At 36.1% G+C, this 17,509-nt stretch overlaps 1 protein-coding gene across 1 annotated transcript in view; it reads left to right on the top strand.

The window, feature by feature from the left end:
* The window catches only part of Znf804b (zinc finger protein 804B), a 517,996-nt gene extending 508,078 nt beyond the window's left edge, over nt 1-9,918 (top strand). Inside the window, exon 4 of the mRNA XM_033758587.1 lies at nt 5,927-9,918. Within this exon, the coding sequence (XP_033614478.1) occupies nt 5,927-9,584 (3,658 nt within the window). The 3' untranslated portion in view covers nt 9,585-9,918. The remainder of the gene's footprint in view (nt 1-5,926) is intronic.
* Nucleotides 9,919-17,509: the final 7,591 nt, after the last annotated feature.

The raw sequence follows: 17,509 nt of genomic DNA, 5'->3' as shown, positions 1-17,509 counted from the left end.
TTTTTTTTTTTTTTTTTTTTTTTTTTTAAACTGGAGATGGAACTCAGGACCTTGCACTTGCAGGGCAGGTGGCGGCACCACTGAGCTAAATCCCTGGCCCTAAGAATTTGAGTTGGTTCAGAAGTCTATTCAGCTTGAAGGGAAATTTCCATGATAAAATAGCAAATTTCAATTTACTATAGCAGAGTAAAATTGTAAATAATCAACAGATACGTCAGTGGGGAATTATTTATAACAGATAAAGTTTTATAAATTAATCACTTTTGCCACTAATTTTTCCTACCCAATAGTATTTCATTGTACTCTTTAATGAAATGATCCAAGAATGATTGTAATATACTAGCATTTATTCTATGCAGTTGACTTAAATGAACTGACATAGTTCCTCGGTAATTTAAATTTTGCAATAATAATTTTAAAAATCATAACTAACAAAGCATTTCTGGAGAAATATGTCTTCTGTACATTCTCCTGTGAATGTCTGAATCTAGAGTAAATAACACTATCATTGGCTGACAAATAAGATGTAATTAATGCAATTAAATTTCCCACACAGTGCCATTTAAATTGATAATTATAATATAACATGCATTGCGCTAATACATTCTTGTAGCTGAAAAATAGCAGTTTTGCAAAATCTTGGAACCACTCAGTGTTTCAAAGTTGTTACCTGGAAAGCAATTAAATTTGCAGATTGTGATTTGTGTTCATATGAATCATAATGTATAACACTAACAGCTAATTAATGTGGTTGGCAGCAACATAGTTAAATGTGAAATTTATAGCTCTGTGCTAGAATTTAAACCCCTGTTAAGTGAAAAACAGTGTACAACCACAGAAATGAACAACTTATATTACTACAGAATATTAGACTTCAAGTGGGAGTCTAAGTAAATATTTGGTTTTTAGAATCAATGAGAGGTGAAAATAGTATTAGTTGCACATATTCATATTTGTAGAAGTCAGTTTATTTAATTAACTTATAAAAATACATAATAATCATATTAAAAATGAATTTGATTTAGTTAAAAAAAACTAGAAGCTTAGTATGTATCCAGAGCGAAGGTTAAACCAAAAATGCACTCTCTGATTTTCCATAAAATTTAAGAAGAGGGTAAAAAATTAGGTATTGAGTTTATATCAGCCAATACAATGTCAAATGTTTTGTCAATAATTTATAGGCTAATCTTCGTTAAAACAAGACCTATAAGAGCAAGTCATATATTTGCTAGGGTAAGGCAGAGGAAACAAAATCTAAGAAAGATATCAATTCCTGCATGATTACATATGAGATACAATAAATCAGACCATAATAAATGTGTCAGTCCCCACCACTGAAAACTCCTCAAGACAGGCGCTCGTAGGACAGGCTAGAGTTGTTGCGTGTCTCCGCAACAAGTCTGAATAGCCTTAACAAGCACAATTTTGATTGCTTTGTCGTAACAAAAGTCACCCCACTCCTATATTTCTACTCACACGTTCTTTATTTCATTGTGAGAAAAAGAACACAGGGCAGGACGGCGTTGAGGACACATGGTGGTGTTAGTGGGTGGTGTTGACGGCAATGATGTGTTTGTTTAATTTTCTAAGTTTGCCAGAGGTACCCATTGGCAGGCTTGTTTATTGTAAGATTCATTCCATTAAAGATCAGGTGTCAATCTGGAAACTTTCTTACTAAGCAAAACAAACCTTGTACATCTGGGTTCATTTAGCATACGAAAAAGGCAGGCTTTGTAGGTGGCGTTGTATGTATACTGTCAGGAAAAAGACAAATGTTGGCCTTCTAGATACATAACACAAAACTAGGATGATTATTTCTCCTTTCATAATACTTACCACTCATCCTCTAACCAACTGCTCTATCTTCTTAAATAATCCCATAACCTAAGGGAAGTTACATAATAAAATGTTTTAATATTTTTATCTTGGCCTCTGAATTAATTAAAATGAAACAAAGAAGAAAAATAGCAACATTACTTACTCTCTACATGGGTAACCTTTTTTTGTCCTTTGTCCTCACAATCAGGGCTTCTGAGTAGTGTACACTAGATAACAAGATTCTGCTATGACTCTGTGGAAAAGGCAAGTGAATTTGCTATGTATGAATATTTGAATCAGACAGATGAACAAATGATAGCAGAAAGCTGGTATGAAGTTTCTATTTCAGATAGAGTTGAATAGAGCTAAATGTAGGAGAAATATGCAGATTGGTAAATTCATACAAACTTTCTGATATGGTTCTTAGGATCTAATGTGGAACCTGGTGACTAGAATTGATAATACTCAATTGTTTACTTGAAATTTATTAGGATGGTGGTGGATATTAGTGTCCTTACTCTTTCACTACATGTGCAAACACACTGCAAAATATGGTAATGAATGTGTCAATTAACATTATCATGGTAATAATTGTACAATGTACACATATATTAAAATATCATGCCATACATCTAGAGTAAATACAACAATTATTTGTCGATTACACCACAATAAAGCTAGAAAAATTAAAGCTTTAATAATGTTATAGGGCCAGGGATTTAGCCTAGTGGCGCCATGCCTTCCTGGCAAGTGCACAGTCCTGAGTTCAATACCTAATACCAAAAATATTTATAATGTTGTAATGCATAAACTTATATTGAAGTAATAATTAACACTACAAGGATAGAAAATTAGGATTTTCCAAAATAAGTAAGAAAATAATATTTGAGATAAGAGAAATTGAAGCTTATAAAGCAAAAGGTCAAGAATGCAAAGAATGAAAATAAGAGGTCTTAAAGAGTAACACTGAGAATAAAAGGCTAAAACATTTAAAAATCTATAATCACAACTGCAGAGTATATTGGAAAATAAGAACAAGAACCAAGAACTAAAAGTTAAGTTCAAAATATACTGTAAAAGCATTAAGAGCAGAGAAGTTTAAAATATTTAAAATAATGTGAGAAAAGAAGCTTTCACATTAGAGAGATAAATAGTAAAATAAAGCAGCAATAAAGGAGAGAGCATTTAGATTAACATAAATCAGACAAGAACATGCAGAAAACAGTGCCAGAAAAATAAGCAAAAATATTGCTAAGGCAAATGTATATTTAAAATATAATATGGAAATACTATAGTATTTGTATCATAAAGGAATCTGGAAGGAAAAGCAATAGCATCGGTCCGCTAGACATTTGGAATAATTTCTGCTGAGTATAAGTCCTGATAATGACAAATTGATCAAGGTTCATGGAGCATGCAACTTAATGTAGAGATACAGATCTTAATCCAGTGTGTGGCTACAAATGTGGAATGGAATCTTTAACAACACGCAAAGTGGAGGGTTACAGCTGTTTCTCAATTTCGGTCTTCTATCCTCAGGCTGCAGACACTTTAAAAGGCCAGTTACTACACTAAATCTCTATGCTCTTTATTTTTCTTTATGTTTGAAAAAAATTCAGTAACCCACACACTGTCTTAAAATGTTTCTATCCATTTCTCATATTAAGAAAGGGAAATTATTGTGAGAACAAGAAGATCATTTTTCCCCATTAAGTTTATTAGTACATTTAAAGCAAACAACAAAGTTACATTTATCATTGGGATCTCGTACATTTACATGATATATGTGTGTGTGTTTGTATGTGTGTACATTTACATTATGTATATGTGTGTGTGTGTGTGTGTCTTGGGTCTTTTTTTTTCCCCATACCCCTGCCCTCCCTTCACCCCTTTTACCCCCTTCATCCTTCCCTATTTACAAAGAACTCAAAGAAGATCATTTTTATTTTGAAACTAAGGCACAGAATTCAGTTTTAGAAAATTTCTAATACCAAATAGTTTATCTGGTGTGAAAAACTATAATAGTACACAAGATCCTAATGGGATAATTAACAATGTGAAATAGGAAGGAAGGCTAAAGGTGTAGGAAAAGTGGGAAGGGTAGGGGAAGGAGAATAAGGGAAAAGTGAAAATATGAGAAAATGAAAAACTGGAAATAAAGTGTTTGTAAATGGGGAAGGGAGGAGGGGGTGAAGGGAGGGCAGGGACAAGGGGAAAAAATGAGAACCAAGACCTGTCATGGAGAGGTACAGGATCCCAATAATGAGTGTAACTGTACTGTATACCTAGAATGTACCAATACACTCAATAAAAAGAAAAATTTTTTTCTAAATTTGGTTTTCTGCAAGATTCAGGGAAATGCTCTAACTCTGTATTTACAGCCATTAATTCATGTATGAGAAGAGATATATGAAATCATTGAAAATTAAAGGGTGACTAAAATGATTGTTTGCAAATTAAACTCCATATGGACATAATAAACAACAGATTGAAATAGTGTAAAACGAAGAAGTCTGAATAATCAATACTAAATACAAGAAATTCTCCCTAAACTATAGCAAAAGACCAAAGACAGTACAGTTCTGTAATAAGCCGAAAGACCCAAAGCATGCGTTTAGGAAAGCCAGTAATTTTAGCATACCTACCCCGGTACAGGAAAGGAGAACAAGAATAATGCAGTAATCAGAAAATCAGAAAAGAAAATGTACCTTTGCTGAATGAAGCTAAATTAGAAGTGCTTCAGAAGTAATATTAAAAATTAACCAAAAGAAATCAACTTCTAGTTGTGTTCTGTGTTCTGGTAAATATAAAGTAAATAACATAAGAAAAGAATAATGTTTATATACCAAATATTATAAATTGATTTTCTATGAATAAAAAGGAAAATTATGCTAGTAAATAGATTCATTTCAAAAATAAATAAAAGTAGGCTAATGACTCACGCCTGAAGTACTTCGGAAATAAAGACAATGAATCAAAGTGTATGGAACTGGGCGCCGAAACTGGAGACTGTTGCAGAGTTCTAAACTAATTGGCCAAATAGTCACAAGTGAAACCAACGGCAATGTTTTTAGAAAGGTCTCACAAATCTCTTCTTTGGAATTTAAACTTTGTGTTGTGAATATATACAGTATTATCATTTTAATATTTTATATTCAAGAAACAAATGACAGAATAAAAATTAAATAAAAATCTAAAAGAGAAATAAAGTAAATGTGTTTCCTGGCAAACAGTAAAAGACAAAAGTAAAGAAAACAAAAAATTACATAAATCATATGATGTATTGCTTTGTCCCAGTGAATGCTTGTTTTGTAGTAGAAGGTTTATAGGTAAAATTCTAAAGGGCAGAATGGTTTTTAGCAGAAGTGTGTCATCTCCCGGGTGTGCGATATTTGTATTTTAGTTTTTCAATTACTAATGAAGCACAATTGAATGAATAGTCTTTGAAGACGTTTAAACACAAGACATGTATGCACAGAAGGTAGGATTTTAGAAAGAGTCAGAGGAAAGATTTCAAAGTCATCATAAATGAGAAAGCGAGTATGTCTACTTCTTCTGCATTAATTATGATGACTCAAACTAGTGACTAGTCATAGAGCAGGAGCTTACTATTCTGCTTCAAATGGAAATAAAGCCGGAATTTCAAAACTGCAAAACCAAAAATTAGAAAATGCTAGAATTTATACATAAAAGCAAACTGAAGAATACTTTTGTACTTTGAAAGTAAATTTCAATTTTACTTTATTTCCTATTTAATGTGAATGCTCTGATTGGAAAATTACGGAACCGTTTCAATCTGTACTCAAGAATGGACAAGTTCCAAGGGACATATATTGTATGTAACGAATTCTGTTTTGGCGCTAGCAAAAAAATTAATTTGCTCTTTTTTTTTACTAATTTCTAAATAATACACTTAACAGTGCATTTTACAAGTATACACACTAAAAGTTATACTGGCTTGTAAACTCATGATAAAATAGTTGTATTACAGACTATGTAATTAGCTCGTAAATAGTCAAATATCATAGAGTCAACACGACATGCTCACACCTAGGTAAGGCTCAAAACTCAAATGTATTAATTGTTTAAATATTTATTATGTTTACAGTGTTTCTGGAAATGGACCAGCGTACAAAGCCCCCAGGATAGCCATTGAAAAGCAAATCCATCAGGGAATTTTCTCAGTGAAGAGCAGCAGAAAGGTACCCTGCATGAAGAGTGCTCTTCTCCTCAAGGGAAAGAACATCCCCAGGAACATTCCTGACAGACAGCGTTTTACCGTGCACCCCCGACACCAGTTACCATCAGACGGGCTTTGTTTGTTTGGCAGTCGGATACCGCACACACCTTCTGGTCTCGGCAACGCAAGCCCCAGGACTGGCATATCGTTTTCATTCTCTAAAAAAGTGCATCTAAAGTTAGAATCTTCAGCACCCGCTTTCAGGGAGAGCACAGAAGAAACCTACGATTGTAACAAGTCACCCACTTACAAAAAAAAACAAACTATGGAGAAATGCAAATGTTGCCGGTTTGCAAAGGAGGATGCTCGACTCACTGAGGCAGGAGTCGGAAGTGTCTCACCAATTCCTGTGGAGAGTGTTTTACGCAATACCTTTACCAGGAGGTCTAATATTTTGCAAGACCAAAATGACTCTATGGATGAGGCGCTGGAAGATTCCATTGGCATTCAGGCTTCTTTCTCCAAAGGTAACATTCATCTTTCAGACGAAGATTTTATTCCTGCCAGCAGAGAGAAAGAAACTAAAAATATATTGAAAAACGCTTCAGAAAATTGCATGAATCACCCAGGCCAAGAAAGCATTTCCTTCAGCACAGCAAACATTTATAAGCACAGGGATACCAGGATATTTGAATGTTTGGATGACTTTTTGTTACCAGAGCTGAGTGAACAAAAGAATACAGTACATTTGGGTGGCAATTCCAGCTTGGAGACCAGAGGAAAATCTTTAAATGAAAGTGAAACAATTAGCACACACAGGCAAAAAGTTCTAAGAGAAGGATGTCCCCACGATGCGACATCCGAGCCATTGCCTTTTCTCCATGTACAAAGCAAGGATGGCCACACCACTCTCCAATGGCCTACAGAACTTCTGCTCTTCACAAAAACAGAGCCCTGTATCTCTTATGGCTGCAACCCATTGTATTTTGATTTCAAGCTTTCTCGAAACACAAAGGGTGTCAACAATCCTGACAGTTTAGGAACAGAATTGGGCAAGGAAGCCTTGCAAGTGAAAACAAAAATAGAAAGCAAAGTCTCAGGTTTAGTCAAAGACCAACAACAACTTATCCAAGAAGATAACCGGTCTCTGAAACCAAAGATGATCATAGCTAATGCAGATTGGGAAAATTTCCAGAGAAAGTGTAATTTGGGCTACAATGATTCCGAGCCTAAGAAGAGTGAACATAATTTCTGTGCAAGTAAGTTGGAATTGAAAAATCCTGAAGTGCCTGCTTACCTTGCTGTATCTCTAAAGGACTGTGTAGGAAAGAACAATACTACCGACCTTGAATTTAAGGAACCTTCAAGATCCCACTGGAAAAGTTGTGGAGGAGTAGTTCTAAATGATGAAAACAAGGATGTGTCCTTTCCTTCCTGCATCTCTAGGACTAAGAAGCATAAGTTGATTTCCTGCAAACCTCGTTCCGTGTTTGAAGAAGAAAATCATCTCACCTGGAATTCTAGTCCTTATGTATGTGGGAGTCACAGTGGCCCGAGCAAGGATGCCAGTGTAATTCTGAATAGCAACATCAACATGACCAGTAGTGTGTCTGGATGTAGACACCAAAGCCCGAGATGTCCTCCCAAGTCATCTCACAGGGGACATTACAGCCTCTTGGACAAATCGTTGAGCAGTATGTCCAGCCTGAGAAGCACTTGTTCAAGTCACAGGTCTAATACTAGCAGCAATGATGATTTGCTCTATCTTTGCAAAAGAGAACACAGCTCAGTAGAAAGCCACAAATGCAAGCCTGGAAAGCACACCTGCCTCTGTTTGTCCCACGAGATGACAAAGAACAATGGTCTGCAGTCTGAAACGCAGAGACACAGGAACTGCAAATTGTGGGAATCATTGAAGAATAAAAAATACTTAAGACACAGACATTGCCATTACCAAGAACGATATAAACTGGATAAAAATCAACAATTTTCAGGGCTAAAATCTATGAGAATCATCCACTGTGATTCCTGCTCACAGGTTTCCTGTGCTGGAAACACTGAAAAATCTCCTGATTTCCAGGAAGCTCAACACAGAAAATTGGGCTCTTATTCAAGTCAGAGGATTGATTACTTAAATAAAAGCAAGAGAAGTCAAGAATTCTTGGGCAGTCATCATGTCTGTGATTGGAGGAAAGCTGAGAAAGGGCGTTGTGATTCGGGGACTGTCAGCTACGTTCTGAGGACCTCTCCCACTGAACCTCCGGACACCACAGAGACAAAAGTTTCAGGAGAGCGGAGCCCCCTAACAGCCAAAAGCCTTTTAGAAAGAGTACAAGCAAGGAAGTGTCAGGAGCAATCAACAAATTGGGAGGTCTCTTCACCCAGCTGTAAAAGTGAATCCATGGCTCATGCAGGAATCCAGGTCACAAGTCAACTCGCACCACCAGGTTGTAAAAGATCAACATTGCCGTTTCCAGAAGAAAGACAACACACGAGTAGAAGAAAACACAGTAAAGGCAATGCAGTTCAAAGGTCTACTAAGAAAGACAAAATCAGAAGCTCACAGACAAGTCACTGTACTGCCTTAGTGGACACCAAATCTGATGACCGTCTTTCTAACGGTATGATTCATGTAGCAGCCGAGTCTCAGTCACTAAACAGAAAAAAGAACCCAAGAACAAAAGAACAATCAAAATCTTTAACTAGTGAAGTCCAGGCTTTTATTCAAAGCCATGACCCAGTACCAAATGATTTCCCTGGTGTTTTTCCATCTAATAGATATACTGGAGTAACCGATTCAACAGAGACCAGAAGGGACCAAATAAATCTAGACATACAGGATGTGAGCATGCATAGGAATCATGCAGAGGGGAATATAAGCACTTACTATGACAGAACTGCGCAGAAGCATGACAAAGCGGAAGAGGAATTACAGATGTGTCGTAAATCTCTCTCTCCTCCTTTCCTTCAACAGCCTATAACCTTTTCCCAAGATGAAATAGATAAATATAAGTTTCTGCAGCTACAGGCCCAGCAGCATATGCAGAACCAGGTCCTGGCAAAGCACCTCCGAGTGCTGCCTGCTGCAGGACCCGCTGCCTTCTCTCCAGCCTCAGCCCTGCAGACAGCGCCCGCTCACCAGCACACGTCCATCACCACCGTCCACCACACGTTCCTGCAGCATTTTGCTGTGTCTGCTGCCGTCAGTTCCCACAGCGGTCCCGTCCCATTTGCTCATCTCCCTCCTCTTTCCCAGTCACAGTTTACTCCTATTTCATTTACAACTCTGACTCCACCCATCTTCCCTGCGCACCCCACTTTCTTAGCAGGCCACCCCCTGCATTTAGTCAACGCAGCCCCCCTTTACCCATCCCACATAACGCTTCCGCCCCTGCCTCCGGCAGCGCTCATCCCAGCCTTGTTTGGCCCTCACTTAAACCCAGCCGCAGCTTCTGTCATCCACTGGAACCCTTTAATCCAACCAGTGTTCCAAGGTCAAGATCTGTTCCACCAGTCTTACTCCAGCCAGATGCAACAGTTAAATGGAGTCAAAGAGGCCTTACATGTGTCAACTCCCTTGAATTAATGTGTGTTAAAACATTGAATTAATATGTGTGGATAAATAAATCGTCACTACCTATGAAACGATATATTTAAAGTATCTGATTATTGCAAGGTTTAAAAAATTGGTACCGATTCAAAATGCTACCGATATCTGAATATGAACTAAATTACGGATATCCAAACAGGAACATTTTATTTTAACTGGTAAAAGTAGTAGGCAAATATGAAACAAATTTATGGGAGGATAGAGGGGAAAGTGTTAAGGTGTTTTTTAATGAGTCCTCACACAATGTTAAAAATGATTCAAGCAAAACATTCAGACGGATCACTGATATTACAAAGAAAAATAGAATAGAATGCCCTATGTTCTTGATGTGTGCTGTGTGAATGAATGAATGTACATTTGATTTTATTTATCAGATATTAATAAATGTTCAGTGAAAGAAGTCCATTGTTAAATATAATTCCTGTGGCTGTTGGCTGAGCTTTCGACGTAGTAAGTCACTCTATTTTCATAGTAAACGAAAGATGGCAAGAAATCTACTTTTTTTCTCGTTGAGTCTATTGTTACATTTTAGGTGTACAGTACAGTTACCTTCATCATTGGGATCTTGTACCTTTACATGACAGGTCTTGGTTCTCATTTTTCCCCATATCCCTGCCCTCCCCCCCCCAAGAATGAAAGTCTTCTGTTTGTTTAAATATCACTTAACTTCATTCCATATCATTTTATGTATTATTATTTTATTATAAAACTAATATCTAAAATTAAGAATGTTTGAATTTTCATAAGAAAATGTCTGAACTTGGTAGTGTTTGGCAATACCAATAAAAAGAAAATGTACTCAGAATAACAACTTGGATATATTGACCAATCTTTCAAATATTCCAGTGATCAAAATGTTAAATTTTCCTTATTCTTCTGTTCATAAACCTTACTGTGTTCCGCCAACATAGATAAGGATGGAGATAAAATGCTTGAAAAATCAGTATTTGTACATACTCATTGAGAAAATTTATAAAGTATTTGGTCTGTTTTATTTATTGTACTGCATATTCATAAAACAATCAATGATGCTGAATCAAATGACCATTATTTCAAATATTCATTCAAAGTGTGTTCTGACCCACAGAAGTTGAATTTCTTAAATCTACATTTGTGAATATCCATCCACTTAGGCTAATTGTTTTATATTCTTTTTTGTTTTTGAGACAGGGACTCACTATGTAGTTGAGACTGACCTGGAATTCACTATGTAGCCCAGGCTGATCTTGAACTCACAGTGATCCTCCTGCCTCAGCCTCCCCAGTGCTGGGATTACAGGCATGCGCCACCACGCCCGGCTTGTTTTAAAAAATAATAATTTGTGTTATTATACCTTCCCCATAAGCATGGATTTCAAAGAAAAGCAGACAATACAGAGAAAGAAGTGATCAGTCACCTGATGCTGCATATGTTTGCCTCTAGAAGAAGAGCAGGACATCTCATCCACCTTGTCTTCAAGAGAAGGTAGCTATATTTACTGACAATGGATCTGTGTAGTCAGTCAGCTCTCAGATCGCAGTACCCCACTTAATGTTTACAAATGTATTTTGAGATCAATATTATATTTCGACAGTATTAATGAGAACAATTAAGTTGCAAGATTAAATGCCTACTTAGTAAACAGTTAAAAAGTAATCTTCCATGCATAGGAGAGACAGGTGAGAGAAAATGAAAATAGATAAAGTGAATTGGAAATGTTGACATAGAAATAGTTTCCATAATAATCCCAGAAACAAATAGGTTGGGTATTTTCATGGCGACAGAGCAGAGACAAAGTCTAGCTCATTTGAATAGAAAAAAATGAAAGAAAAATATCAAATAACGAGAATATTGTGTGAAACTCCATAAAAGTGACTATACAAGCCATTAACCAACATTAGACAAATCCACAGAGAAGTAAAACACGTTTGATATTTATTATAAAAGTAGCTACAAATTGTCCAGAAGATAAAAATAATGTGAGCAACTATTTACCAAAGCATATCATAAAGCTGACCTATAGACAAGTTAGAATAAACATGGGAATTCACTGGAAGTCCTGGTATAGAAAAGACAGTGTACCCGATTAATTTTATCATAGTCTTGGTGACCGTTTACCTTTTCAGAAGGTTAAAGAGAAAACCTCTTACTGGATATATTTATTTTTTTGTTTGTGTGTGTTTGTTTTGGTTTTAAGACAGGATCTAGCTGTGCATTTCAGGGGAACCTCAAACTCACTATGTAGCCCAGGCTGGCCTGGAACTAATAGCAATCCTCCTGCCTCAGCCTCCCAAGTGCTGGGATTATAGGGGTCATCACCATGCCTGGCTGGATATTTTCTCTTGACCAGAAAAGCTAGATTGATAGGAACTGCCATACCAAGGACTATTCCAGTTTATGCTAACACTGATGGACGGGTTCGCTAGAGGATCTGTCCTGTGGTGAGGGAAAGCAGACGACATAATTTGAACAAAACATAACGTATTCTGAGGTGAGAAATGGTTAGGACATCATACAAGGAAAGGTACAACAACTAAAAACCTTATTTCAAACCAGTAATTGTAGGAAGGGCCATGCACTATATTTTATTTTTTACTTTGAATAGAAAAATACTCTTGAAAAAAAAATGAAATAATTCCACATATATGTTGGATTCTAAAATAGATCCATTATAAAACATTCACTGTGACAGACTATATTTTCAATATTATCATCTCCCAGTTATTTGATGGGTGACCTGGGGCATTAAATTTCTTTTCCTATCGCCTGACACTATGGGCTCATTCTCTTTCTGAGACTGCTCTATCATACTTAGCTTATGGAGGTGCAAACTGTATATGCTCAATTAAACAATTATTAAGTGAAGTCTGTCCAACACACACACATTCAGCACACACTCATCTACATATTTTTCTAATGTGTTAGGAAACAGTCTGCAAAGACAGCCTCTGTGGATCTTTAAATAACAAATTCTGTTTCAAATAACAAGTTTGTGTGAAGGGCTGAAAATTTAGGAAAGTTCATTGTCTTACTCATTCTGGGTCAAATTCAGCAATAAAAATATAACTGAGGTTATAAAAATCATGCTCCAAAATTCTCAAGTTCACCTTAGTAAATGTCATAAATATAGTAAAATACAGGAAATGCTTAGAATAAAAAGAATGATTTAGAAAAATCCTTAATTCCCAGACCTTTTTTTGGTAGAGAGACATTTCACACAATGATTCTCTCGAATTTCTATTTCACTTACAGAAAATGGATTTGACACTGATTCTTTTTTCTTTAGTTTCTGACAGCACTTAATGGAATCTCTCTGTTATCACTGGATAGAAATATATTTAAAGAAACTAACCCTATAAGTCTTTCTCATTAGATGGAATATTCAGTGAAATTACCTAGGATCATGTTGCTGGATCCATCTACTTATTATGAATTCTCATTTTCTTACACAGTTCCCCATGATGGCAGCCACACAGCTTCTGAATTTTATAATCATTAAAGCTGATCCCTAAGCATGATGCATTTTAAGCATTTAGAGTAATCATTGGAGATGAGAGGTGGCTGTATCAGTTAGGGCATCAAGTGTTCTGTCTAGTGAGGGAGAAGCAGACCTCATAAAGAGGTTTAATTTTGAGTCTTTCTATTAGATGAGCTCCTGATCATAGATGCGCGCTCATGGGCAAATAGAAACATTATTAAAAACAAGTGGCTAACCAGTTCCATTCAGAAGTCAGGAAAACACACGGCTAACTTTTGTGTCTCAGCCTGAGATCCCTCCAATAAGGTGAGAATTTTTCTATTAAAATACCAGCTTTCATGCCAATAAGCCTGGGTCTAGAGGATTTTCAAAGGCTGTAATTTCATTTCAGCAAAAAATATGATCCACTTCTTCTATTAGGTAGACATTTGAAGAGAGATGCTGTATTTCTTGGGATTAAGCTATATTAAAATGTAAGCAGTGGCTGAATGGGTTAAGTTTAGAATAAGCCAGTATTCGAAAAATAAGCCAAGGTCTTTTCATTCTATTCAGCTTTGTAGAGGAGAGATACCTCCAATTTCAAATTCCTTTCTTGAAATCACCTCCTAATTTTGCAGTACACAACCTTTCTCAGATAACGAGAGCAAGGATATTGTTCCAGAAACAAAAATTAAGTCAAGAAAACTGGAAAAATTAAAATATGTGTACGTATGTGTGTACACATGTGTTCTTAAAAAATATAATCTTCAGTCTTCAGTTGCAGATTTTGTACTGTGTTCAAAACAGTGACTTTTTAGCATCTTTCAGAACATACTCGTATATTGAAATGTCACTTTCCGGAAGAGATTTCTTATCCCCCATGCAGAATTGTCAATTCCCTCGGTCTGTGAGACTATAAATAGTTGATAATGTATATTGGTTATGTAGCCACTGACAGCAAGCTTCCAACGTGTTCGATTCTGTTTAAAGAATTTAATTTATAATTAGAGTGATAGTCTGACAATATGACACATCAATCAATAATTTTATTTTATGTTGTGTGTTCAAAGCATTTTTTATCTTATACTGTGGCTAAGTAAATTGCACTATTGTACATGCAAAGCAGCTTTTTTTAGGTTACCCAATACATTACTTGGACTGTAGTTCAATGCAATAATATTTTTTTCAATAAAGAGCTTAATGGTATAGGAGTGTTAGTCATGTATTTATAACAAAAGTATACCAAAATAGAAGAATAAAATCAAATAAAAATGGTGTGGAAATATTCTGTATTTTACACTGATGGGTTAAAATGCATTTAACATTTTATTTATTACTGTATATTTATAATATATATTTAAAACCTGGGATTTCTTAGACTATTTCTTAATATTTGAGTATTATAAAATAAAACTGTTTCCTCAAACTTAAAATAAAATAAATATAACTTTAAAAATTCTACTGATGTATTCTTTGTTAAACCTGATACCATATATGTATACCTATGTGAAATATTATTTCTTCTATGTGTCCTTTTAAAAAAATGTGATCTATACTTCAAAATGCTCTAAAAAAACTCTATCAAGAGTTTCAATATTTATTCTCTAATAATATAATGCAATACAATAATTTTAATGTAAGCTTTGAACATACTTTAATAAAAAATTCTAATACACTGCTATTCTCAAAAGGACTCAACTTTCTAAGAAATTAGTCAACACTGTGATCGATGGTGTCAGAAAATGATGTTATTATTGCTCCTCTCTGGATCTTCTCATTCTTTGCCTCCTTTCCATGCAAAACCACAAGAGGGCCGGGGATTTAGCTCAGTGGTTGTGCTGACTGCCTCACAAGCACAAGGTCCCGAGTTCAATTCTCAGTACTAAATAAATAAATAAATAAATAAAAAATTAGTGTCAAAACAACCACAAGTGTTCTCTTTTCTCTGGTATTTGGCATTTTAATGTGACATGGGTGCAACATCCAGAGATGAGACATTCCTAGAGATGAAGACCAGAAGCTGTCTGGTTACTGAGTCATCCCTCCCCTTCCCTTCCCTTTACCAACATGCTGTCCTCAAATCCCAAAGTCCCGTGCTTCTGGGTTTTAACTGAGGGTGCTGTCACTACCTGTTCCATGCATGGAAACAGATCTGGGCAGTGCACTCTGCTCGGTGTTTGAGTCTCACCTTTCAGTGGAAAAATGGTTCATAGGCCAATCATCTGTCTCCTTGGTGTCCTGTAATAGGCTCTCTACACCTATGGGAAACCTTTTAGTGGAACTTGGGTAAGTAATCAAAAGCACTCTTCAAAGTGATACATGGAAACACACAACTACATACATGCAGATGCACATATACATTGTTTGGTCTCATTTCTTACTTAAATAAATAGCAGTATTTACTGAGACCCTAGTATAAGTGGGCCAGATATTGTTCAGCTACATCCTGTTTCTTAGGCCTGTTAGCCCTCTGAGCACAAAAATAAAATTTACCTGGAAAAGTAAGGAGAGTATATTAATAATTACACTGAGATGAATTGTCTCTGTTAGCTCTTACCTCTCTCTAGTGTGTGAGCCTGCTGCTAAGTATGTGCTTTGTTTATCCTCTGTATCATTTTTGGTTAATGATGAAAATATTTTACTATGGTAATTTTGGGTATCACTGTGAAATGGGTGTTACATACCCTCAAGATGGTGTTCTCTTCTTATATCTGGTATAACTAACTCGGTTTCAAAGGGGCTTTTTAAAAACATGCTTTGTATTCCAGAGAAGAAGCTCTCGGAACTTTAGGAAGTTGCTCAACAATAACAAAGTGAAAACCACTCGGGATAATCACACTAATGAAAACGATATGCTTTGTAAAGTATCGTTCTATGCACGACTCACAATCATGGTATATTCTTTGCAACCCATTTTATCACAGAGATGTTAGCTGTAGTTCAAAGAACATTTCAATTGTTTGGCATGAGTATAGAATGACATATTCAGAGGAGGCAGTAGACCCCAACATCTCTTCAGAGGATGTTGTTTTAGTGTAGACTAAAATGTCCCCGCAAAGTCTCATGTCTTCAGGTAGATATGACTTCCCCTGACTTCTACATACCTTTATCCAGTAGCTTACCCAAAAGCTCTATGGAACATCTGCCAGTCATCGGAAACCTGATGTCCACATGGATGTCTGTGTGAGAACTCTTGGACTGTTTCACAAATCCCTTCCTCCACACATCTCTGTGAAAAGCTCGGTCAATCCTCCAGTTTCTCAAGTGACAGTTTTTGAGGACCCTTTGGTTCTCTTCTTCGTGTCTTCCATCCTTGCACCAACTATGAGCCTGCTCATTCAGCTCCCATCACCTCCAGTGCCACCAATGACTTTTCTTATTTGGAACCTAGCAATAACCTAACTGATCTCCTTGTGCATTATATACCTACACCCTAACCCTCAGAGAGCCGTCTTGAAAATATGAATTTCTGAAATAGTTTTACCGTTATTTTTCATATAATCCAATGTCCTTATAGCATCCTTTAAAAGCCAGTTTCATCTAATATCTAACAACCTGTAATAGTTTAGATCTGCAATGTCCCCAAAGGCTCATGTATAAAGGTTTTCTTTGCCAGCCTGTGGCACCTTTGGAAAGTGGTGAAACCTTTAAAAGATGAGCCCTGGTGGGAGGAAGTGAGGACACCGGAGGCATAACTTTGAAGGGAATTCTGGAACCCTAGCTCCTTCTTCTGTCTCTTCTGTTCCCTGGCCACCTTGAGGTGAACAGACTGTCTCTGTCACCCGCACCCACGATGATGTATGTGCAGCCTCAGCACACACCCGAAGAACGGGGCTGAGTGACCATGAACTGAGTGCTCTGATGCTATGGAGCAAAAACAGATATTTCCTCTTTTAAAATCGTTTTAAATTTTAACCAGCTAACCAACTTACAATCTTGACAGATTAACGTCATTCTTTATTTCTATGACCTTTTAGTTTCTCAGCAAACCAAACTTTTGCATTTTCTTTTGTTTTTTTAGTTGAGTTTATTGGTACATTTTAGGTATACAGTATACTTACATTCATTATTGAGATCTTGCATTTTCTATTTTCTCTGATTACAGTGTACTTTCCTCAGGCACATTTCCTTTTATTGCTCTGAGGTTCTTAAGATGTCACTTCTTCAGGAATGTTTCCTTATCCACTTAGTCTAGAAGATACTTCCCAATCTAAAATTGTTTCTTAAAGCAAGCAAAAACTGATTATGTCATAGATCTATTTCTATTCATTTTATATATTTTAAAATTCCATCTTCCCACAAATAAGCTTTTTTGAGAGCAGAAATTTTATGAGAGCAGTTTCTTTCCACTTTTGTCTAATTGTATATTTTAATTTTCTAAAATCATACTGCAAACATTGAATATGCTATAAATATTTTAAGTAAAATAATGAACACCTGAGTTGAAGATTTTTTAGCTTTTGGG

The sequence above is a fragment of the Fukomys damarensis genome, unplaced genomic scaffold, assembly GCF_012274545.1.
Source record: "Fukomys damarensis isolate Sample0158 unplaced genomic scaffold, DMR_v1.0_HiC HiC_scaffold_4, whole genome shotgun sequence".
NCBI classification, from domain to species: domain Eukaryota; kingdom Metazoa; phylum Chordata; class Mammalia; order Rodentia; family Bathyergidae; genus Fukomys; species Fukomys damarensis.
Note: the sequence above shows the minus strand (reverse complement) of the source record. Positions and strands in the feature narration are given on the sequence as shown.